This window comes from Podarcis cretensis (genome assembly GCF_951804945.1).
Source record: "Podarcis cretensis genome assembly, chromosome: 3".
NCBI classification, from domain to species: domain Eukaryota; kingdom Metazoa; phylum Chordata; class Lepidosauria; order Squamata; family Lacertidae; genus Podarcis; species Podarcis cretensis.
The window spans coordinates 122,896,616-122,923,110 of record NC_137172.1 but is presented as its reverse complement, the minus strand read 5'-3'; the positions used below and the strand labels follow the sequence as shown (position 1 = coordinate 122,923,110).

At 42.4% G+C, this 26,495-nt stretch overlaps 1 protein-coding gene across 2 annotated transcripts in view; it reads right to left on the bottom strand.

The window, feature by feature from the left end:
* The window catches only part of COMMD1 (copper metabolism domain containing 1), a 65,096-nt gene that overhangs the window by 36,545 nt on the left and 2,056 nt on the right, over positions 1 to 26,495 (bottom strand). For both annotated transcript variants that reach the window (XM_079970170.1, XM_079970169.1), the window contains exon 2: positions 6,122 to 6,403. In XM_079970170.1, coding sequence (XP_079826296.1) covers positions 6,122 to 6,403 — 282 coding nt within the window. The remainder of the gene's footprint in view (positions 1 to 6,121; positions 6,404 to 26,495) is intronic.

Here is a 26,495-nt window from a genome sequence, read left to right as displayed (position 1 = left end):
CAAAAACGACAGCTACTTGAATAACAGTCACAACAGAATGGAATGTCTCCCTTGTGTGTCTCACAATCAGCCAATCACATGAGAGCTACTGCCAAAGGAAAAAACCCAAGTTAAATATACACAGTAAGTAAACAGTCCCATTTCAAGAAATTAAACCATTATGCTTAACATAATCTGCATAAGAAATGGACAGTCAAGATTCTCTGAGCTGCATATTAAAGAGGGTTTAGTGGATTTGAGCATGATCATCTTGCTTCATTTCCTCACCTAAGGTCAGATATGCCAGGCAACTAAAAATCACATGATAAACTCTACTTTGATTGAGTCTTTTGAGACATTTGTAGCTGCAGAACAGTTCCAGCCTAGTTCATTCTGCTTCTTCAATTAACCCATCACCACATTCTATTTGCATGCTAATGAAAAACTAAAGTGATGTCTTTCAAGATTGGCAGCAAAATGAAATCTCAAGAATTACTATTGAGTTCTTGTCTCTTGCTGGTTTCCTTCATATGCACAAAGCCAAAGTCTGTTTAGCCTCACTATGATTTGTTCAAGACTCCAAACCCTGCTCTGCAGTTAACCACGGCTTGTTTTGGCCAACAAACCACAATCTAAAACTATGATTTGTTGTTAGCTTATGAATCATGTTTTCTTTTAAATATGGCTTGGTGTTATGTTTGAACCTGGCACCTTCCCTTAACCATGGTTTGATTGCCCATCCTGTCCAAGATGTTTGCCATGCTACAGAGTCTCAAGGCATGAATGGCTCGAGCGGCTAAGTTCACTAGGCTAAGTTCACTAGTTCACTAAGCTAAGCGGCTGTTGCTCACACTTTCGTCAAAGGTTATCTCACTCCTAACTCTTCCCTGCTCCTCCCTGACAAGCCCTTTCTTGCAAAGCAGGCAGCCTTGCTTCTCAACAATGAGAGGAGATGACTGCAGTCCAGTTAACATCTATAAGGGTATGAATGGCAAAGCAGCAATGTAAAATTGTATAAAGTAGATGAATAAATGAGTAAATTAAATGAATATGGAATAGGCAGAAAATATAAAAAATAAATTTAAGGAACCTCAGAAAGAGGGGGAAGGAAGGCAGATTTCAAAATGTTAAAATGATTGTAAAATTATTTAAAATTGAAAATCATAAAAAGCAATGTAAAATTGAACAGTACACTAGCATCGTCAAAATTACTTGTATTTTAATTACTTAGATTGAAAAACACAACAGCAATTCAACTGGGAGTGGTGATGGTGGGGAAAAAACAGAAATCATTAACACTTGTAAAACGGCTAAGGCTTAAGTAGTTCACACAGCAACTCCACAAAATCCTAGGAGGATAAAACCAAACAGTGAGTTTTCAAACAAACCTCAATCCTCCCCATAAAAAGCTTGCAGCCTGCAGTTTGCAATTGGTTCCTCTTCTGCAACCACCTGGAGAACAATCTACACGGTGCCTGGACATCTCAATAACGTTGTCTTGACCTACTCACTGACCTAAGCTGCTTTGGGCGTGTGCTTTCACAACACATTTTAGAGGTGGTCTTTTATGATCAGTGCTAAGGGGCTCAGAGATGCTGCTTCTAGAGATCACCATTCTAGGGAGCTCTCACCAAGCTAAATGACACACTGGGCAGTGTAGGTGACCCACAGGTATGGTCTGCAAATTCCTCCTGTCACAGACACCCTCCCTCACTGGCAAGCCTAGGAGCCAACTCCTAGGGGGTGAGGTCTCTTTGGTCCCTCCTAATAAAATATTTGAGAGGGCTGGTCCTCCCCAAAGTTGATGGGCATTGCCATTCAAATGGTCCTTCGAATCCCTTGACTCATGGCAGAAGGCACCCCTGAGGAAAAAGACACAATAATAGACAGAGGAGGAGGTTGGGGTCTTTAGTGATCTTTGGTCCAACATCCAGGAGAAACTCACTCATTAGTTTAAGGAAGATGCCATTTTACCTGGCTCTCCAAGGAAATGTGCCAGCAGAGCAAGGAAAAAAGGAATGCCTTGAAAACGAAGAACAAGGAAATCATCACTCACAGCAAATGCTCAGGAGTGGAACCCAGGATGATGCCCGTCCACAAGGTGGCAACCACCCTTCTAGGTAGGAGAGACGCGACTCCTGGCTACGCTGCGAGGAGTGGCATTGTGTTCCTAACCAGCATCCGTAGAACGGTTCAGACCAACTTGCACAAGGAAACCAGCCTGTCAAGGCAGACTCCTCACCCCATCCTAGGAATCTCAAGGCAGCGACAGGTGCCAACTCTGCAAAGGCCACCATGATCAAGCACTTCTGTTCCTTGGGCAGTACTCACAGCAGCCTTTTCCAAGGCTTGGAATGACTGCACGTGGTACCAACCCAGTGAGCAGCCCAAAGTCAGCCAAAGCACTATCACCTGGGAGACAGAAAGACCTACAGAAGAACTGTCTTCAAACACCTCCAACATCACTGTATACCAAAAGTTACTATTGCCTAAAGAAGCCATAGCAATGCTCTAGAATGAAGCTTTTGGTGCTCCTCTTTTCCCACAATAGGTTAGAGGCAAGAACAAGAAGGGAGGCAGGCACTGGAGGAATTGCAACATCTTCTGTTAGCACTCAGTCAGCGCAAGGAGACTGGTTAGAAGTTGAAGATCTATCCTGCAATGAGTTGGCACTTGCACGCTGGCGGAAGTGAACAGTGGGACAAAGATCCAGCGGACCTCTGAAGATGCCAGCTACAACTTTCACAGCTTTGAGCTCAGAATCATTCTAGAGCTGGAGCATATTCTGGGTGGGAGCTTATTTACAAAGTAGAACTTCCCACCTTTTCAGAAGCAACCTATTCTTCCTCTTTTTTCTGCTTGTTTTAGGTGGCACAGACAAACAAGCTGAGGAACCTGAAAACTGCACTTGCCTTCAGCAACAGGAGAAAGAAATGCGCAGGTTAAGGAACTGGATAAAGAACAGCATACATACACCGAAAGGAAAAATTTAAGAGCAAAAGGGAGTAACGAAAGATGCACTAAAGCCTTCCCAGCCACCTTTCTCACAAATGAGGCTCAGGTGCCAGAAGTGGACTCAGAGATGGGCGGGGGTTGGGAGTAAGTGGCAGCAGAAAATATTCAAGGTGATCTTGTTCCCAACTGTATCCTGCTAACACACATTTTCTTTTTGTTCAGTGTTTGATGATGTAGTAGAGAAATAATGTAGAGGAAAAATAACCATTGACATCGTGCACAGCTTTTAAAAAACGTTCAGCATAATAAATCTGTTTTATTCTACTTCTCCCTCAGCAGTGTGAACCTTGCCCTTTTATTATTGTTTTGTTTTTGTTTTTCATGTTTCACTTTATCCAGTTACATAACTGTTCCAGCTAATACGTATATTTTCAAGGTGAACAAAGCTCAAGAGATTACATTTATCCTGGTCACTAGGGTGACCAATTTCTAATAGTTTTCACTTGGGAGATAGTATATTTTTAATAAATTGCCACTATTACACCTGTCATACAAAAGTAAAGTAAGACATATAACAGTCTGGATTAAAGTTGCAGGAAATGGGAAAACACTACTGCTCCTCCACATCTGTGCAAAGTCTTTCCACAACTACTATAAAAGACATTTTGCATGCTTTCTCCTGCCTCTTAACACCTCTAACTTTGCTGCTTCCTTTGCTGAGCCTGCTTCTAAAAAGGTAAAGGTAAAGGAGCCCTGACAGTTAAGTCCAGTTGCAAACGACTCTGGGGTTGCGGCACTCATCTCACTTTACTGGCCGAGGGAGCCGGTGTTTGTCTGCAGGCAGTTTTTCCTGGTCATGTGGCCAGCATGACTAAGCCACTTCTGGTGAAACCAGAGCAGCGCACGGAAACACCATTTACCTTCCTGCTGGAGTGGTACCTATTTATCTACTTGCACTTGGATGTGCTTTTGAACTGCTAGGTTGGCAGGAGCAGGGACCGAGCAACGGAGCTCACCCCGTCGCGGGGATTCGAACTGCTGACCTTCTGATCGATAAGCCCCAGGCTCTGTGGTTTATTTATTTTTTAAATAATATTTATTGAAATTTCCAGGCTCTGTGGTTTAGACCACAGCGCTACCCATGCCCCTTAAAATATATGTAGAAACCACTATTTCATGTGATCAGTGTGTAATGGCAATCAACTCGAACAACACAAATTTGATACAACCAGTTTTCCAACTTCCTATTTCTTCCCCTTTGAGATAACTGTAAAAATTTCTACACATTGCAAAGGATTCTGAAACAGATTTTGAGGGCATTCTCAGGTCATGAAGGGTGCCATCCAGGCCTAACTGCTTCTCCATTAAGTGTGCATTTCAAAATGCACTCAACATTCCCCTGAGATAGTGCCTTTCACAAAAAGTTCCAGTTTCTCACAATCTGTGTACTTGGGAGCTTGTCCACCAAGGCTAAGCATCTCTTCAAGGAATCTCTGGTCAGTTTCTGTGGAATGCCAAGTTTCCTAAGAACACAATCTTAAAATGGCTGGCATATGGTAATGATAACAAATGCCAGCACATTCTGAAACAGGGAGGGGAGAGAGAATTATTCAGGTCACTTAAACTATTTGTACAATAAACTATCTGAGATAAAGGTCTTGAGAAAAATTCACAGGATGACGTTATCGTTAGCTTTGACCAGATCAAGGAATATCAGTTGAAGGATCTGATTTTAGTTATTTGGGATGAGTGTAAAACTAAAATGAGAAAGTGACTTTAAGAAGGTAATGCATTTAAGAGATGTAATGCTTTCAGAAACATATTAAAGCAGTACTTTTATCTTTTAACCTGAGCAAAGAGTTAGCCATAGTGCTGCTGCATGACATGCTTCTGTTTAACATTAGTAGGTGCCAAGAAGAACCAAAAAGCTGAGAACAGATCCCCCACCCCAAAATCTGGCTAAATCCTTATATATACCTAACTGTTCCTCCAGTGAACTGAGAATAGCATTTGAACTTCACAACAGCTCAGTCAGCTAACTAAGTTGTGAAAGAGTGACTTGCCCAGTGAGCTTCAGAGCCAAGTAGATATCTCAAAATAGGTTTTTGCATGCGCAATTGTAAAGCTCTCATCACAACAACACCAAGGCTCTCAACCAAAGGCTCTCTTCTTCACACATGGTGTTTTTCTTACACAGAAGGTAACTAGGAGTCAGCTCCTGTTCTGCAATAATTCTACATGTGTAGAAGCAGGCTCACACATGTGTAATTATTGCAGAACAGGATTTGTGTAGAAGCAGGCTTGGGGATGTGGGTGGCGCAGTGGGTTAAACCACAGAGCCTAGGACTTGCCGATCAGAAGGTCGGCAGTTCGAATCCCCACGACAGGGTGAGCTCCCGTTGCTCAGTCCCAGCTCCTGCCAACCTAGCAGTTCGAAAGCAAGTCAAAAGTGCAAGTAGATAAATAGGTACCGCTCCGACGGGAAGGCAAACGGCGTTTCCGTGCGCTGCTCTGGTTCTCCAGAAGCGGCTTAGTCATGCTGGCCACATGACCCGGAAGCTGTCTGCGGACAAACACCGGCTCCCTCAGCCTATAGAGTGAGATGAGCGTGCAACCCAAGAGTCGGTCACGACTGGACCTAATGGTCAGGGGTACCGTTACCTTTACATATATTTACCTGAAAATAAGTAAAACACTTTTCAACCATATTCACATCTAATGTACATTTGTTTAGGACTGCAGACACCAGTGATCAGCTGATTGGTAGTGCATGGAAAGCCTATCAACAATCAGCTGATTGTCGGGACTTTGAAAGCCCATGCACAGCACTTTGCAAGTTCTGATAACCAGCTGCTTCTTGGGGCTTGCAAAGCATTGTGCCTTTGACTAGATTTCAAACTGTGCATGCTAAAATGCTTCAGCTGATATCATTGCGATGTCACGTGACTGACAAACCTGCCAGTCTTGTTCCACAAAGGGGGAAGATAAAGATCAGTCCTGTTGGTGAGAACCAGTTCTCTACCCCTGAGTAAACAATAAACTCTGTAAAATTGCATCAATAGACACCCACAACTTGGCAGAGTGATCTGTGTCTGTACGGTTTCTCAGTTGTCTGACATTGTTGGAAGCTGAACCCCATGTTTAAGAAACATTTTCGCACTGATAAAACAAGATAAAAATTGCTCACCTGTCCGTGCTTCCCCAGTTCCATTTCAACTATTGCCACAGGGTTGTTTAATTGGTCAGCGTGTCTTGACTGAGACTTTAAGTCCACTCTCCAGCTGATTTTTTTCAAGCTATTTTCCCACTTGCTTTGATTTATAAGGCTGTCTCGAATTTTCACTCGGTGGCTTTTCCAAAATTTGGCAATAACTGCAGCTTGCTCAGTTGTGATGCCTCCTGGTTTCTTCGTCTGTGCAGTCAAAAAAGCCTCTAGCTGATTTAAATCCATGTCAGCCGAAGCGATTGACTGAAACAAAAACAAAAAAAAATAGATTCAGGTAGGTAGTTGTGTTGGTCTGACGCAGATGAAATAAATTGTCCAGTAGACATTTTTTTTTAGAAAAAATTAAATTAAAAATATAGTCTGTGTTAGTGTCCTCTTGGAAAACTGAGGTATGGAATACAAATCCCTAATAATACTACATTAGTTACCAGTCCTCATTCTTGCAGAAGGAAACACAGAATGGATTCAGTTAACCAGTTCCCAAAACATAATGCAGTAGTATATAATCAAGGAAGTGCGGACAGTGAACAGAAAAGGCATAAACTCTTCCATAACATACATTATTTGGTCCTTAATACACAATAAGCAGCAGTGTGAACTGCATGACACTATACTTTTGTGCCTACTATTGTAGCTGCAAGCAAGGGGCCCACTTCCTGTCAGGTTCTGAGTTCAGAATTGATTTCCTCCCCACCCCAATCCAAGTAAGCTACCTTCATTTTCCTTTGATTTCACGGCCCCTTACAATGGAGAACAGTGAATTCTGTCACCTGGGTGACATACCTCAGCCCCGGATGTACCCCATGAAGGAATTCTTCTCCCATAAGGCAGAACTTTTTCAAGAAGCACAGAGAACTCATGAGAAGGGTGAGCGGTGAAAGCTGCTTGGTATTAGCCAGCAGGTATGTGAAATTGTGGAACTCTGAATATTTTATATTTAAGCAGGAAAAAGAATCATTAAAGGCTCTTAAAAATGAAAAAAAAAAGTTTGCTAACCTGCCTAGAATAAATCTGTTATGGTTCTATTTGTTCCAAACAGCTGCCTTCCCACATCTCACCCTATAAAATAGTAATACTTTCAAATGTTACTTCCATAATGGAAGAATAATTGATCAACAAGATGGTTTTTATATTAGATCCAAAAGGAAAGCAACCCTACTACACACACAGCAGGAAATACAAATATAAATTCATTATGTTTTCTGAGAAATAGAGTCTGACAAGCAAATCACTATTAGTTTCCTGAAACAGAACTTTTCTTTACGACAGCTGTGGCTGAGATCCAGGAATTTGCCAGGCCAGGCCATGGAGGCATTTTGTTTAGCAAACCCTCTAAATTGCAGATTGATGCCATTCTGTAAGGCAATGAAATGAAAGGCTTGGGGAAACAAAAAACAATTCAGCTTCATGTACTATTTCATTTTTGGCTCTCTTCATAGGCAGGGAGAAGTTCAAAGGAAGTAGTCCCTTTATCACAACCTGAATGATAATTCTACTAGTATAAAAATATTCTGACATCCTTTACTGGGGCTTATGGGAGTTTCGATACAACATTATCTGGAGGAATCTATGTTCAATAGGCATGCTTTACTGGAACAAGGTATATTGCTGTGGGTAAGTGAAAGTGGGAAAACACAAACATAAGCTTCACTTAAAAAGGGACCTGCCATTTGTTAAAGGTACTGTGAATTGTAGCTCTGTGAGGTGGAACTATAGTTCCCAAGATCCTTTGCCTTAAATGGGTATTGGTGTGGATCTGGCCTTCGTCAAGTCTAAGCTTGGCTGAATAGTTTTCATTTTATGACTATCAACTGTGCACAAGAAGCAAATGGTTCTTGTTCCCATTTAAAAGAACATGTGTTTGTGAAGAGATGATGAAGCAATGTTTGCAGCAGCTCTCATGTGCAAAATGCACCAGGCCAATTTATAGCCATAGCCACTGGCAATGACAAGCCATTCAATGTAACTCAGCCTAAATTGCGCCACCGCATTACTGTGAGGATGAACAGGGTTCTCCTCAGGTATAATTGGTTATGTTTGGAACCTATGTAGAAAACTTATACAGTGGTACCTCGGGTTAAGAACTTAATCCGTTCTGGAGGTCCGTTCTTAACCTGAAACTGTTCTTAACCTGGGGTACCACTTTAGCTAATGGGGCCTCCTGCTGCCGAGGCGATGGCGCCGTGCAATTTTTGTTCTCATCCTGAAGCAAAGTTCTTAACCCAAGGTACTATTTCTGGGTTAGCAGAGTCTGTAACCTGAAGCATCTGTAACCCGAGGTACCACTGTAGTCAAAGCTGAAGGTTCTTGACTGAAGTTTTGCATCAGGTGGGGGTTAAGGGAAGGTGAAGTTTTGTGTCGGGCTGTATTCTCACTTTAGGGAAAATGTGAAGCGAGTTACAAATATTGGGGGAAGTAGGCTGTGTGTGTGTGTGTTGCTGTGCCTGAGTAAGTGGACCTAAACAGTAATGCCTTAACTCCTCTTGATAACCACCTAGCAGAAATGTGGTTGGACGTGGCATCTGGGCCTGCTCCTGCTGCTGCCTGTCCACCAGGTTTCTTTTAAGTACAGCAGGCCATCGGGGAATCAGCAGAATTCTGTAGGTGAAGGTGGGATTGCAGTGATTTTTAAGAAGTCCTTCGTTTTCACCAGGCATCCTATTAGAGACCCATTTTTCTAAGTGCATGTTTCGGAAGCTGGATAATTTTAACATTTTAATGTTTCAATATTTTAATGTTGTATTTTAATCTTGTTTTTAAGTTATGTTCACTCAACTTGTTTTTATTATTGCTTGTTAGCCACCCTGAGCCCGGCCTTGGCTGGGGAGGGCGGGGTATAAATAAATATTATTATTATTAAAATTATAGGGGCAGTACAGGATTCCTATTGGTGCACTGACCTGCCAGCTGCACCAAGGATTCCTTGCCTGAGCTGCTTCAGGTTGTGGCGGATGTTCTCCTAGAGCTGCCTAGTTTGGTTGTCATAGGGGATTTTAACATCCATGCCGACACAACCTTACAAGGGGGTCACTCGGAACTTCATGGAAAGCATGGCCTCCATGGGGCTGTCCCTGAATAAATCTGGCTATACTCACAGCAGTTGACATGCCTTAGATCTGGTGTGGGTGATCTGACATTAAGTTCCAGTGGAACAAAAGAAGTGTCATGGTCTGCTAGACTTCTCTACGACCCTTCCCCTCTGCAGGAAGGTGGGACCAAAATGAATGGTCTGCCCCTGCCACTTAATGGATCCAAATGGCTTCCAAAGAGTGGTAGGGAATGTATTAACCCATGCAGAAAGCCTTTCAGCTGATTTCCTGGTGGCCCACTGGAATGCAGAGTTAACCAGGGCTATCAACTGTCTGGTTCTGAAGTGCCCTCTCCAACAGCATGGCGCTCTCACGGCCCCATGCTTTTCCCAGGGGCTGAGGGTGATGAAGGTCAAGGTCAAGGACCCATGGACGGTTAAGTGCAGTCAACAGTGACTATGGGGTGCAGCGCTCATGATGAAACAATTGCTGAGACGGCTAGAGCACCGGGGGTGGAAAACTCACTCCAAAATGGACTTAACACGGGACAGAGCTCAACTTTGAGCACACCAAGAGGCGATAGCAACAGTGAAGTGGACCCTGTTTGCTGCCTCTATTGCATCTGCGGAAAAACAGTTCAAGGAGACTCTTTCAGGTGGTTTGTAGTCTAACAGAACCACTTTTACCATCAGGATCTGGTAACGACTCCAAGATCTCCTGCAACGATTTTGCAAAGCATTCTGCAGATAAAATTGCTCAAATTCGGAGAGAGGTAGACTCCACCATTGTAGCAGGGCTGGGCTGGGGAGTGCCCGTACTCTGTTGTATGGGATCAATTTCAACCTGTTGGATGTGGATAGGCTCTGTGGATGTGGATAGGCTGCTTGAACAAGTGAAACTGACCACCTGTCTCCTTGCCCCTTGCCCACCTTGGCTCATAAAAGCCAGGCAGGGCTGGGCAATGGGCTCCATGGGGTGGTGAGTCTTCCCAGAACAAAAAAAACATCTTTGGACACAGTCATTATGGTCAATTATTATCCAGTCTCAAATATTCCATTCTTGGGTAAGATGATTGAGCAGGCGGTCACTGAACAACTCCAGGCATGCCTGGAGGATGCGGACCATTCAGATATCTTCCAATCAGGTTTCAGGCCCCACCATGGGACTGAAATCACCCTGGTCGTGCTGCTCGATGATCTCCGGCGGGCTAGGGACAGAAGTAAAAGCTGTTTCCTTGTTCTACCGGATCTCTCAGTGGCTTTTGATACCATCAACCATGGTATCTTTCTGGACCGTCTAGAAGGGTTGGGAGTTGGGGGCCATGCCCAGAAAGTGGTGCAAGGGGATGAGTGAGTCTCTGGGCACATATTTCATCTGTGATATAGGATTTGATCCTGGATTAGAAGGTTGACCAAGCTAGCATTACAGAGACAAGTTGAATGAAGAAGGGGAGTTAATTTCTCTGAGTTGTGCCCGGCTGTATCCTCATTACAGCATCAGCCTAGACCTGGTGGGTACACGAGGTGTAGCAGTATATAAAAATATTTTAAATAAACAACTAAATAAATGTATCCATATTGGGCTCCTTTTAGAAAGGACAAAATATAAATATAATAATAGCAATCTATTTTGGGGAAAATATCCTTGATTCTATAAGATTAAAAATATAATAATAATCACAGAGCACAGAGCACATCAGGCAAGTGTGTTTAACGCAAGCTTTTATAGTTCATATATTTTAGAAGTTCTTAAAAGTGTAGGCCTCTCTATTTCATCTTCTAAAAGTATTTGTGGTTTTAGTCACTCCTTCAACTCTTTCCCAAATGGGTACTAAAGGTAGCGTAACACTTTGTTCTATAGAAAACTTGGGCTTTCCAAACAAAGACATTCTCTTGAAAGCCCTTTGCAAGGTTGCAGCACTTGTGTGAGCTGAAAAGGAGTTAGCTTTCACCCACGGATCTTCATAACCAGAAAATGCAGATCACAGGCAGGAAGTGTGCTGACCCCAATACTTCCTCATGAACATAGAAACTGCAATGCTGTATTGTTCTGCCCATTAGGAAAAAAAATCATTACCAGTTGGAATAAGCGTCCTAGTTATGCTTCTGATTTATTTCATTATAAAAGTTGTACTTTGTCAGACATGGCTCCAGGAGGGTAGCCATGTATTCTGTTTCACAGAGCTCAGTCCTTTATTTCAAGGTTTCCTCTAATTGAAGGGCTGCCAGGTCCAAGGCCAGTTTAAAGACAAAGAACCATAAGAAGGCAGAGATGGGCTTTCAGCAATTAGCACCTGGAGAACAGACTGAACAGGCATCCAGATCACCTACCGTAGTTGCAGTCTTTCACACTGTGGTGAGACTATTGTATTTCTGAAGTTGCATCTACACATATAAATTAGCATTTGCAAATTGTATGCAAATATACCCCATTTTACCCACTTTTCGTTGATGTCCTTGTGACAATACATTAACTTGCCACATCTGGGAGGCCTCACAGGGGCAGACTGGTCTTTCAAATGTCAACAGTGCCAGAGCAAAACTTGGCGCCTCCTTCCACTTCTTGCTTCCTGTTCTGCTCAATTCACTACATCACAGTTGCAGCCGCCTGCAGCGCCCCCAGGCTTAGCGCTCAGTGCAGTGGGACTGGTCGCGCTGCCCTAAATCTGCCTCTGGTCCTCAGGTCAGCTAACACCATACAGTATTGCTTCATATAAAACCAGCGCCATTTATCCTTATCATAAAAACAATACGACAGAGCAAAACAGAATAACCTGCCCAGCAGATTCAACCAAATACCAGTGTCAAGTTATGCAGCTGAATTAGATCCCTGTGGTCGAAACCACAGAGCCTAGGGCTTCCTGATTAGAAGGTTGACAGTTCAAATCCCCGCAACGGGGTGAGCTCCCATTGTTCAGTCCCAGCTCCTGCCCACCTAGCAGTTTGAAAGCACGTCAAGTGCAAGTAGAGAAATAGGTGCCGCTCCAGCGGGAAGGTAAACAGCGTTTCCGTGCGCTGCTCTGGTTTGCCAGAAGCGGATTAGTCATGCTGGGCTGGCCACATGACCCGGAAGCTGTATGCCGGCTCCCTCAGCCAATAAAGCAAGATGAGCGCCACAACCCCAGAGTCGGCCACGACTGGACCTCTAATGGTCGGGGGTCCCTTTACCTTTACCTATGTAAGAATTCACAGTCCCAGATAGGACATATTCCTTAAAGTGGATTCATTTTTAACAGATAAAGAACTGCATTAAATGCAGCCTATTTGGTCTGTTGTCTGAAAGGCAACTATTTCAAGGGAACCAAATGGGGCGGGTGGGGGGTTGAAACCTATAGGAAATGGACGACAAGCAATAGAACTTTTAAATGACCTTCGTTGCCCTGGAGAGGTCATGTGAATTACTCTCCCTCCTTAATCTTTCCATTAAAAAAATCACGAGTTCCTATTTATTACATTTCTTCAAGCATTCTGGGAAACCAGCTTGCTGCTTTGGACTGCTCCTCAATGTCTCATCTTGTTTCACTTAGAAAGCTAAAAATAGAAGACGGGTCAGCTCATGTTTTGAAGACACGAGGGACAAAAAGTTGCAGTTCTCTCTGGCTAAATTTAGCATAGCAGCACTCACTCGAGGTTACTGTAGGCAATTACTGCACATTTTGTTTTTTCTGCACACTACAGTGATAACAAAGATGTGCACTGATCCACAGAACAGTGGAAATACTGTATTATTTCACAGACAGTTAAGAAAGGAATACATCTTTACGCTTGAGAGCTTCCACTTATTTGATTTCCAATTCTGATATACCTAATTGTAAACAGAATTCATCTGAAAGTTTGTGTAAATAATACTCTAAAGCAAGCTGGATTTGATTTAAATCATGATTTAAATCACTAGTCAGTAAGACTTCATTTAAATCATTTCCCACCCCCCAGAAAGCTTCAGCCTTGTTGGCATCCTCTTAAATATTGACAGGTTTCATTTTTGGAATAATAAATTTTCAGAGCAGTTTTTACAGTTATATCAAAAATTACTGATTTGGTTATACTATTAGAAATACATAGGCAGGTAATTATTAAATTATTGTGAGGTTTAATAAGTTAACTGTTTAAGTTTGGACAACTTTTCTGCTGTACTTTAATGGAAGGAGAAAAATAATCATTTCCTTAATAACAATTTAAACAATTTATTTAACTAAAGCAATAACATTATAGCATATGTATCCATGTTTGTTAACTGATGTGGTTAAATGGTTTTTAAAAAACCCCAAACCAAAACAAAAACTTTGACTGAGTTTTAGTACACATGAAAAACTTAAAACAAATACTTATTTCCTGATGAATAGCCTTTGGACTATAATGTAACTTAACATTATTTGATTTTCCCTCCAAAAACATTTTATTTTAAAAATCTGATTTAAATTTTAAAAATCTGATTTAAATAAAAAAAATTGGATTTTTTTAAAAAAAAATCTTTGATTTTTATCCACCCTGCTCTAAAGTTTTAGATATAATAATGTGTGGACATAGTGCTTCAACATCACACTTGAGACATGGCCAAACCAAGGCCATGAGGTGCATAGTAAGATGTCACAATCCTGATATTTATTCCCCTTAAGCCCATAAGAACTAGACATACATAAGTAGTAACAGGCTCTGCAGCCATGCATATCTACCAATTAATAGTTTGCAATGTCACAAGAAGACTACAGCCTGGGAGCTTTGGTTGTTGCGCCTGGCCCCGCAGTCCTGCAGTAGCCAGGGGCCACCTGCTTGGTGGGAGAAGCTTGGCTCTCTTCTTTAATTTCAATTGTTTCCACGATGAAAACAAGGCAGTTAATGTCAAAGGCCATTGCTTAGTGGGCAGAGTGTTGGACTAAGGGAAATGCAGGGAAGATGCAGCGATGAAGCGCCGCAGACAGTGTTGCATCTGTCCGGCTTTCTGAGCTGCAATGCGTCACCCTTCCCCCTCCAAGTTAGTGATGACATTCAGTGCTGGGAAGGCAGGGGGGCAACACACCCCCAACCCCACCAACTGCGGCTGCATTTGTCACTGACTCTTAGCATAAACTACCTCCCAGGGCTGTAGCAGTGATAATATTAGAAGGGAATTATGCATGCCAGCCTGAAATCCTTGGGGGAAGGGGAGAATAAAAAATTAATAAAATTGCTTTATTTAAGTTAATGCAATTGCTTTATAATTCACAACAATCAATCAACATTTGCTGATTACAGAAAGTACAAAAACTTGTTGATTATCTTCTTGGGTTTGTTTGTTTTACAAAAATTATCGCTTGTTATTTGGCTGGTCAACTGAACAACATTTACTGTCCACACTACAGGTTTACCATGTTAAATATTGAAACGGATTTCGTAGTTTAAATACAGCTACTTCAAGTAAAATGGAGTGGTTGGGGAAATCAGGAGCTACCACGAGTTGTTTTGCACTGCTCCAAGACAGAACAAATTGCTCCCACTGAAACGTTAACAAAAAGGAAAAAGGCAGAAATGATACACATAAGCCACCATGGTTGCTATGTTCTAGACTTGATTGGCCCTAGCATCTCCTTTTCCTGACGACCATCTTGCTTTTGTTTAACTTACCCGGTATATGAGACAGTTGCCCGTTCTTTCTCTACAAGTATTTAGGCCACATTCTCTTAGTATCATGGAGAGTTGTACCAATTTTCACTGCACAAACGTACAACTGCAGTTTCAGCCAGACGGAAATGCAATATGGCCCAATTTAATAAGCAAAACCTGCAGACAAGCTGGCCTGTCTATATAAAACTGAAAAGTAATTGGGAGTGCAGAGTAGATTTAAGACACCCACAAAATTTAAGGCCCCTGCCATGCAGTGTTATGTGTGTCTACTGACACCCGGGTTTAATAATGTACAGGATTGTCACCTCAAGAGCTGGAATGTGTTTCAAGCAAACCCCATGGCGGCAGCAGGCAATGCTCCTCCCACAGCTCCTGCACCACGTTGACCTCCCCATGGGTGGCTCCTCCCCCTCTTGGTAAGTAGTGGCAACCCTCAGCAGAACCAGGCGCGCAACTCCATCCTCCTGGCTCCTGTTGGCCGATGGCACTATCAGGACTCCTTTGACTTGAACCATTGGCTGCTCAGAAGATGCTCAGCTTGTCTTCTGTTAGGAAAACACTGGAGAAGATGGACTACATGGAACTGGCGGAAATGACTGGCAGAATCCGAGACCAGGGAGAAGAGTCAATGGAAGAAGATTGGAAGAAATTTAAAGTTTATTTACAGAAATATTGTATAATTAAGGAATGTTAGAAGGAGGCTGGAATGAAGTTACCGGTATGTGGTTTTAGCAGAAATGTTATAAAGGACTAAGTAAAAATGGATTGTTAATTGGTGAAAGAAGAGAATGTAAAATTACAGTATATTAAGATAAACTATTAGGATAAAAACAAGGATGGAAAGGATTTGCTGAAATATTTAACTGAACTAGAATACAAAAAAGGGAGGTGTGAGGAGGTCAAGGAAACAAGCAAATGAAAGATAAGTTATGGGAAGGTTTGATTTGTTTGTTTGTTTTTCTGCTTAATCTGGTGTTTTTTCTTTTTTCCTTTTGTAACCTTTAAAACTTGAATATATATATTTTTTTAAAAAAAGGAAAACACTGGAGAAGCCAGTAGGAGAACCTCCCCCTGCAAATTATTTGTAACCACTGAGCCTAGAGCTTGCTGATGGGAAGGCTGGCGGTTCGAATCCCCGCGACGGGGTGAGCTCCCGTTGCTCGGTCCCAGCTCCTGCCCACCTAGCAGTTCAAAAACACATCAAAATGCAAGTAGATAAATAGGTACCGCTCTGGAGGGAAGGTAAACGGTGTTTCCGTGCACTGCTCTGGTTCGCCAGAAGTGGCTTAGTCATGCTGGCCACATGACCCAGAAGCTGTACGCTGGCTCCCTCGGCCAATAAAGCAAGATGAGTGCCGCAACCCCAGTCGTCTGCGACTGGATCTAATGGTCAGGGGTCCCTTTACCTTTATGATACAGCAATTGTGCAAATGGGCTGCGTGTCATCCAGAGAACTGCTAAGGTGATCTCAGGCACCAGTACATTTTTCTCTTTCCCTACCTTTTAAAATCCCACAAACTGCTTTTAACTCGCACTGCAGTTTTCCATACAGCACAAGGTAGATTTCACTACTGAAAAACGAAGTTTAAAGCCCTCCTAGACCACAAGGAACTACCGGTAGTTTTAGGGTCTCTTTAATCCTTGTAATCATATTTAAGTATAAAATAATTCAGCTAAAGAGATTATGGGGGGGGGGGAGTCACACACAATAAAAGGGGAATAGTTATAATGTTTTAAACATTCTGTCCAACTCTGGAGGTGGTTCTGTATTTTGTAGGGTTGTGAACTACATTAAGAAAGGTTTTATGGAATTTCAGGGACACTGACCTTTAAATAGAGTACAGTTGGATGAGCCTGTTCATGCTAAAGCTTAGAAAACTGAAAGAGAAATAACAAAATCCTCTTGCCTCTAAAAGGAAAGGAAAAGGAAAGTGCACTCAGAAAAGTATTTAATGAGCTCTTCCAAATGGCAAACAGCTAAGCCCTTGCCTTTGTGAGAAAGAGAGCTCTAATGCTTTGTACTTCAGAGGTCAAGAAAGAAGATCTTAAGCAGAAGAGGCTGGGATGGGGAAAATGCAGCCTACCTCCAATCAATAATCCCTGTAGTGCACAAGAGGGCACAGGCTCAGTCTTTATTGATTTATGTAATGCCTGGATGTAGAGGTGGTGCTTTAGAATCTAATAAGACATTCGAGGTTTGCTACATTCTGTAACCTGATTCAGAAATATGAGGAAACTGCAGGATGTATTCTGCAGGACTGCTTCGTGTGCAAGGAAGGGTTGGAATACTGTACCACCAAAGGGTTGTGAACATGTAAGCATAGTAGATGCTAAACACCCTGGAACTTTAGGTCGACCCTCAAGACCTGGCAATCTGACAATTCAGAGAAAATGTGTGATACTGTTAACTGAATTCAACCTCATCTTCAAAAAATTGGTAGCTAGACAACAAATCTTTAAATTTCTGACTCACAAATGTATGTCTTATTTTCAGAGTGTTCTCAAAGTGCGCACACTTTATCATTTTAGTTGTGCCAAGTTAAAGGGTAGTTATAGTTCATGTTTTAAAACAGAATTTCTGTCTTTAGTAGCACTGAATCTAAACTTGTGGAGGAAAACATGGGAGAATGGTACTTTAATGCTGGCAACACATAATTGCCCCGTAAAAAGTGTGTGAAAGAAATCTGGCCAGTCCAGAGTAAACTCCGAGTGCTTAAGCCCCTAGTACTAAAAGCAATACAACAGCATGCTTAACTTTGGCTATATTGTTCTTTTTAATTCATTCCAAAAAGCCAGACACATTTGTTTATCACAAAGTTAAACCAAAGTTACACATTTTAAAATAATTTACACATTGTAAACATCGTGACCTACCTGTTTCAGGTTTAGTCTGTGTCAGTTATAGCTGACCAAGATTAACAGTGATGCGAAATAAGCAAAATAATAATTTGAACCCCTTATTTCATTTGACAGAATCAGCTATTCAGAAATTTCCTGTTTTCTTTTTTGCTATTTATTTTATACAGTGTTGTTCAACAGAGATTTTAAATAGGAAAAGAAAATGAGGCATCTAATCATAGCCTGCATTTTTATTAAGGCTTGATCAGGGCCTGTATTTTAAAATGAGCTTAAAGATTTTCAAATGTTCATGCCAGGCAGAAGACCAGCTGCCTAAGAACCTTGGCAAGATGTTTATTCTCCTGGACAAGGGGGCCCCCTGATTTATAGCAGAAAACAATTCTCAAAGTCAAAGGGAATTACAGGCTGACAGCCAAGGTTACACTGACCCTACATATTACAGAAGATAAAAAAAGAGATAAACATGATTAAGAGTGGGTAAATAGTAAAATAAAACCATGTGCCTCCCATTAAACTTGAGCCATATTTTCCTAAGGTTGAAAGGTCAAGAGCAGTGAAAAAGGCAACTGGCTTGGCTGGAGAAGAGAGGTTTTCTTTCTATTTTATTTTGAGGCTGTAAAATGTTCCTTCCTTTTTTACTTTGAAAAGGTTTATTCTTCTAAAAAGCTATCTATGTTATGTATTAAATATATTGGCTTAAATGTAATTATGCAAAGGAATTAGAAGCTAAGAAATGTTAAATCCTTATGCTAGATTCTTATTTCATATAGTTGGAAGAGATCACAGGGGCCATCAGCCACCAGCCCAGCCCCCCCTGCCAAGCAGGAAACATCATTAGAGCACACATATGGTTGTCAGGCCTTTGTTTAAAAGACCTTCAAGAGAAGGAGATCTTTCAATGATGATGTGAACTCAAGATCCTTGACATCTGTTTAAGATAAAAATTTAAGATTAAACCATCTGTTTTGGAGGGCAATAGGGCGAGGTGAGCTGGTAATTAAGGTTCCTTGTTGAGACACATGTAAGATATATTACTACTTCTTTGTCATTTATAGATAGAAGAATATATATCTTTTTGTTTCCCATAAAAGGACAAGAGGAAATGGGTGTATCTTTTGTGATTGGTTCTAGCAAACAGCCAATAGGAATTTCAACCAGGTTGATTGGACAGAGGCAGCCACAGGAGGAGCAAGGGGGCTGGATTAAGGAAATATAAGTGCTGGCCAGAATGGCAGGAGGCCAGGCCAGAGCTTGGTAACCATATACCACTGTGCCTCATATTTATTTGTCTGACAAATAAATTATTATTTTAATTTCTCTATTGCTGCATTGAATATTTCATTCCAGCTAAGCGTTAACCACAAGCAGGGTGCTACAAAAAGAAGGCAACCAGAATCTGAATTGTGAAAGCTGGAGAAAAACTGAAGGGTTTTCAAAATCTTTATTCTCTAACTATACGATTAAGTAGAAATAAGCAATGTGTGTAACAGTTCTGTTACTTCATTAAGCAGGAGAAAGGGCAGAGAAAAGCAATAATAATGGAGTTGGAATATCTTCCCTACATATAAAGAATTATGACAAGGACTATGTTAACAAAAAAGAAAAGACTAGGGGAACATTGAAGACGATGGCTCATTCAATAAGACTGGAATAGGTTTAGGACAAACAAGAATATGCCGTCCGTGAGCTTTCGGAGAAGGTGAACCTTTGGTATGATTGAGCAAAACAACTGCTATATTCTTCTAGGCTCTTTCTTACATCAACAAGATACAATGAAGTGCACTTTGTGCTGTTCTCATTTCTTCGCTTGGCCAGTAGGCATCAATAAATTAGACAGTTAACTGGCACAGTACATACTGTACAAGCCCACAAATTAAATGAGGCACTACAACAGTAGAAATAAAACATTTTCAATTAAAGTAAGGAACACAGCACCTTGGCATAGTCACAGACCCCATGGGTGATATCACATGTTCATCATACTCAGAGTAGACCCACTGAAATCAATGGCCTTAAGTGATTTATTTCCTGTCTTCGGGGGCGGGGGGAGCAGTTTGCAAAGGATTGTTGAAAATGGAAATCTATTCTGTGCAGACTTTATTAAAAGGTAACGAATGCAGAAGACAACAAATGTTCTTTCAAATAACGAAGTCTTCAGGGTATAAAAATATTTATTTATTTGTGTATTTATAACCTGCACCGTTCTAAAAATATTTCAAGGTGCAGTACAACATTAGAAGGAGTGTCACAAAGTAACGGCAAAACCAAAGAACTGCTTCTGAGCCAGAGATTTCTTATCAACTCTGCCTGTCAGTTCCTTCGGTTTTCAGCTGCTCTTTGCCCCATACTGGGCAAGCTAGTTTGGGCAGCCCATTCAAAGGCCAGGGTGAATGGCAGCATTGTTTTCTCATTAACTAGCATTAATTGTAACCAAGGCATGCCAAAGCTAAAGGAAGTCTTTGAAGAACAGGACTGCATAGTTCACCATATTAAGTATTTTGGCTGATCCCCAAATCGTCTCTTCTTGTGAAACAAGCAATGTCGGCTCAAATGCTAGTTCTACCATCACTACTTTTCCTGTATAATGTTTTACTTACAGACTACAGTGGTACCTCAGGTTACATACGCTTCAGGTTACAGACTCTGCTAACCCAGATATAATGCTTCAGGCTAAGAACAGAAATCGTGCTCCGGCAGCGCGGCAGCAGCAGCAGGAGGCCCCATTAGCTAAAGTGGTGCTTCAGGTTAAGAACAGTTTCAGGTTAAGAATGGACCTCCGGAACGAATTAAGTACTTAACCCGAGGTACCACTGTAGTCTGAAAACAAAGCCAGTTAAGAAAAGCAACACATTATTTATTCCTTGCAGCAATAGCCATGTGTAATGCTTCTCTTCTCTTCTCTTCTCTTCTCTTCTCTTCTCTTCTCTTCTCTTCTCTTTTCATTTTATTTTATTTACTACATTTTTTCCCCCTTTCTTCTACCATGGAAACTCAACTCAGTGTACATACATGGAGGAATTCAATGCTGTGCTATTATGATCAGTGCAAGAGTTTCTACTTGTTTCTGGCAACAGAACAATCTACCCCCCCCGACTGTTCTGGGGTTCTCCCCACCCCCCCGAGATGATCAGGTGATTGCGCAGGCGGAGGCTGGAAGTGGGGGGGGGGGGAAGCCTTCAGACTATGATCCGGCGCTGCTGTGGTCTAAATTTTCATACTTAGTAAATTGGGAAACCCATGTGGCTTTCAACAGGAAAGATGCTAATGATTCAATCACACTGCTTTGCCTTTGGCAATTCTTTATTATACCCTGCACCGATTTTTCCATCTATGTATTAATCCCATCCAGACCTGAATAGGTACAGATTAATATGCAGCCCCCAAGATACCCACAAAAGGTTTTTGGAGTGCTAACTCATATAGAGAGCTTTACAGAGAGACTGAAGCAGTAGTCAACTTTGTGAGAGGTCTCTGATATAAAAGATAACACAGCTTCAGAATGAGAAATGCGGCCATTGCTTAGAAACACGTTCCGAACTGAAGGAACTTGAAAAACAAATCATCACATGAGCTGACTATAACCTTCTTGCAGAACAACAAGTCTTGTCGTGGCTTAGTGAGCCATCTGTACTACAAGGATGAAGGTATGTGTTACACTTTATTGTTATGAAAGTAGTGTTCTTCCTAAAGTGCAGTAGCAAACTCATGCTTCCAGCTGCAATGCAATCCTAATTCCCGTGGTTTCTCTGTCAGATAGCTGAAGCACTCTGGTAACTGCTGTTCAATAATTAAAGGTAAAGGTAAAGGTACCCCTGCCCGTACGGGCCAGTCTTGACAGACTCTGGGGTTGTGCGCCCATCTCACTTAAGAGGCCAGGGGCCAGCGCTGTCCGGAGACACTTCCGGGTCACGTGGCCAGCGTGACATTGCTGCTCTGGCGAGCCAGAGTCGCACACGGAAACGCCGTTTACCTTCCTGCTGGTAAGCGGTCCCTATTTATCTACTTGCACCCGGAGGTGCTTTCGAACTGCTAGGTTGGCAGGCGCTGGGACCGAGCAGCGGGAGCGCACCCCGCCGCAGGGATTCGAACCGCCGACCTTTCGATCGGCAAGTCCTAGGCGCTGAGGCTTTAACCCACAGCGCCACCTGCGTCCCTGTTCAATAATTAGCAGAGGTCAATCACAAGCATTTTAATTCTTAAGGATAAAAAGCACTGTTCAAAAATAAGCCTCAAGAGGGAGTTGCTGCAGGAGAAGCTCTGTTGTGCTGGCTCCCTCTAGCACAACTACTCAGTTGAATCTGGTCCGTAGGGACCATAAAAGACAGATCACAAGACTGTCCCACTTCCTCACACAAAACCCTTACCAGTTCAACATACCATTAGACCCATTCAGACCTGCAACAGTGCCACTGACACGTGAAGATCCTTAGGCCTTTGTGCTCATGAAGGAAGAAACATATAAGCTTGAAAAATGATTTTGTGCAGGACAAGGCTTTGAGTGGCTACTAGTCATTATGTCTTTGTTCTATTTCTACTGTACGAGGCAGTGATGTCTTTGAATGCCAGGTGTTGGGAAATGCACATGGGCAGGTACTGTTCTGCTCACATCCTACTTGAAAGCTTCCCCCAGGTCTATGGTTGGCCACTGTGAGGACAGTGATTCAGCAGGCTCTTCTAACATTCTTATTTGTGTATTCCCTTTTCCAATGCACCACTATTGCATAATTCAGTTACATTATGCTGTAGGTACTTACAGCTTCTCAACTACTGAATATAGAGGGAGAGCCAACAAAAGCAGTCATTTACAACGTGATATCTAGCATCTCTGAAATAAGCTAAGCAAAAAGAAGCAACAGATTTAGGAAGCAATCCAAACTCCACCCTTCCACTGGTGGGGCTTTGTGGAATGGGGAAGCCAATGCCTCATACACAGCTCTCGGCATTCACGTCAGAAAATGGGGGGGGGGGGGCGCAGGAAGATGAGTGGGCTTGTTTCCAGATCAATGCTGTTCAGTGCCGGATTTACGTGTAAGCTAAACAAGCTCTAGCTTAGCCCCCACTCTCTTGGGGGCCCCCAAAAAAATTAAAGGGGAAAAAAGTAGATGTACATTTCCAAAATATCAGATAAAAAACAAATAAAATAAAGCCTACATACAGCAACAGTGTTTTGTGTTGTGTAGGCTCCTATTTGTGATGTGGAAATGGTTTTAGATACCTATTAAAGGTAAAGGTACCCCTGACGTTAGGTCCAGTCGCGGATGACTCTGGGGTTGTGCACTCATCACACTCTATAGGCCGAGGGAGGCAGCGTTTGTCCACAGACAGTTTCTGGGTCAGGAGTCCAGTATGACTAAGCCGCTTCTGGCGAACCAGAGCAGTGCACGGAAACACCGTTTACCTTCCCACTGCAGCAGTACCTCTACTTGCACTTTGATGTGCTTTTGAACTGCTAGGTGGGCAGGAGCAGGGACCAAGCAACAGGAGCTCACCCCATCATATGGATTCGAGCCACCAACCTTCTGATTGGCAAGCCCTAGGCTATGTGGTTTAGACCACAGCGCCACCCGCGTCCAAGATACCTATTAGGTCCATAAATTACCATACAGCATATATTCAACACAAAAAACAGCGACAATTTGTTGTTGACAAAGGACAGCTGGACATGTGAAGGGCCCCATTACCTTCAGTAGCTTAGGGCCTCATCAAGCCTAAATCTGTCCCTGATGCTGTTACACACTGGCTCAGTCTCGCCTCCTCCTGCTCGCCCATGTAATTTTTGGAGGGCATCTGAGCTTGGAAGAGCAACACCTCAGCAGCCCAGCTTAGTGGGGCTTGGGTTGCTCTGTTGGGCTACCCTCTTAAATACAGTGGTGCCCCGCAAGACGAACGCCTCGCAAGACGGAAAACCCGCTAGACGAAAGGGTTTTCTGTTTTGGAGGTGCTTCGCAAAACGAATTTCCCTATGGGCTTGCTTCGCAAGACGAAATGTCTTGCGAGTTCCTGCGGGTTCCCCCCCTTTCCCTGAGCCGCTAAACCGCTTATCAGCTGATCCGCTGATAAGCCGCTTATCAGCGGATCCGCTAAAAGCCGCTAGAATCATAGAGTTGGAAGAGACCACAAGGGCCATCGAGTCCAACCCCCTGCCAAGCAGGAAACACCACCAGAGCACTCCTGACATATGGTTGTCAAGCCTCTGCTTAAAGACCTCCAAAGAAGGAGACTCCACCACACTCCTTGGCAGCAAATTCCACTGTCAAACAGCTCTTACTGTCAGGAAGTTCTTCCTAATGTTTAGGTGGAATCTTCTTTCTTGTAGTTTGGAACCATTGCTCTGTGTCCACTTCTCTGGAGCAGCAGAAAACAACTAAACCGCTAATAGCGCTAATCCGCTAAGCTGTCAATGGGCTTGCTTCGCAAGACGAAAAAACCGCTATACGAAGAGCCTCACGGAACGGATTAATTTCGTCTTGCGAGGCACCACTGTACACTTAACATGAAAGTGCATTCTCTTGACATCAGCGTGTTTTGCTTCCTAATGGGCTTGGGACATTAAAATATATGCATGGTTTTGAGAGAATTGTATTGCCTGCTTTGGATGCAATTGTGCTTACCCTACAATTAGGCTTGCAGGTCAAAAGTTCTCCTGGATCTGGCATTTCTGCGTGTACCGGGGTTATCAGTAGCCAGAAGTGTCTGTAAACAGTTTCAGCTGGTGTTCTAAATTATAATCCTCTCAGGGGTAATGATTAGGAATGGACCTAACCAAAGTCATTAATCTCCAGCTCTCATCCCAACCAGACTACTGTTACACTGCACATAGGCTGTCATTCAAATGCACCTGGAATTTCTGAGTTGCTCAAAGTGCAGAAGCTGTATTGTTAACTAGAGTATGCTGTGTGGGACATGCAACACCAATTGGTTTCATCTTTTTGGCTATCTATTTGCATCCAGGATTAATTCAAAATGCTGATTAAAACTGTAAAGGTTGTAAACAACGAAATTAATTCAACAGGGTCAAATGAAAAGTTCTACACTTTTGTAGAAAGAACCAGCTGCAGTATACGTGAAAAGGATCTTGGGGTCTTAGTAGACCACAAGCTTATTAACATGTCAACAGCAAAAAAGCAAATGCTATTCCAGGCTGCATCAACAGATCAAGGGGAGTAATAATACCATTCTATTCTGCCTTGGTCAGCCCACACCTGGAATACAGTGTCCAATTCTGGGCACCACAATTTAAGAAGGATGTTGACAAGCTGGAAGGTGTGCAGAGGAGGGCAACCAAGATGATCAAGGGTCTGGAAACCAAGCCTTATGAGGAACGGTTGAAGGAGTTGGGTATGTTTAGCCTGGAAAAGAGGAGAGTGAGATGAGATATGATAGCGATCTTCAAACAACTTAAGGGCTGTCACATGGAAGATGGAGCAAGCTTGTTTCCTCCTACTCCAGAGGGTAGGACTCAAACCAATGAAACCAAACCCAATGGTTTCAAGTTACAAGAAAGGAGGTTCTGACTAAATACCAGGAAGAACTTTCTGACGGCAAACACTGTTCGACTGTGGAACGTACTCCCTCAGAAGGTTGTGAACTCTCCTTCCTTGGAGGATGGATGGATTATTAAGCAGAGGGTGGGTGGTCATATGTCCTGGATGCTTTAGCTGAGATTCCTGCATTGCAGGGGGCTGGACTAGATGACCCTCAGGGTTCCTCCCAACTCTGCAATTCTATGATTTAGCTATCTGAAGGACTGCCTCCACCCAGAGGAGCCTGCCTGCCTTGAGACTCTATTCTACGTCCCACCATCCAAGTCAGAAGAGGGCACAAGGGATACAGCCCTCTCAGTTTCAGCATCTAGATTGTGGAATGCCCTCCTGAACGATGGCCACTGGGTGCTTTGCCTATCATATTCACAGACTGAACCACTCTTATTATTTCTGTGGGCTTTCGGCAATGCACAAACTCTATGGTTTTAATCTGTTAAAAACTGTTGTTTTCAACAATTAACTTTGTTTCATTGCAGCCCGCCTTGCAGTTCTCATCATCAAAAGGCAGGCTAAAAAAAGCATTTCATAAAATATATAATGATATTGCATAACGGTTATAGCTTAAGTACGATTCCATATTAATTATGCAACTTGTTTAATATTCAACCAGAGTTGAATAACAAAATGCTGCAGAAGTCAGCATAATATATTTTGTATGTTCTAAGAAATGATACATAGTCATGAATTTTAAATACTGAATTTTAAAACAAGAATTATGACCCATCTACCAGTATTTGAATTGAAGCTGATAGTGTATTGCCACCTAGAGGCAGAAAGTGAAGTAGCCTCTGCTTAAATTATTTCAGTAAGAAGGATGGTGTACAGTACTTTGGATAACGAGTGGAATAATTTCAACTTTCAAGGCTAGACTATACATCTATAGTTTTTGCAGATGAATGTGAAGTTTCAGTCTGAAATATAGGAGATGTTTTACTGCTTGACAACCAACTATTCCAGTTACAATTTCTATGGTAAACAGACCGGTCAATGAGATGGCCAGCATCTAAAGTGGAAAGAGAATGCAATAGCCCAATACTGGTGGGGTGTGCATGTCACTCTACACCATAATTAAAATGAGCTATTGTTTAATGTAAGGTTTAATGTAATTAGGCAGCATGCTGCTCCAGAGTCCACACTTCACTTTGCCTTGTTGGAGAAGAAACAAGCCAGAGTCTGGCTTGTCAGTACATTCAAGCCTAGGCTCGTGGTTTGTTTGTCTCCAAACACAATGCAAGCAGAAGCCAAAGTTTTTTTTCTTGGCTTACCACTCCTCATTTGTTTGGGGGAAACAAACCATGAGCCC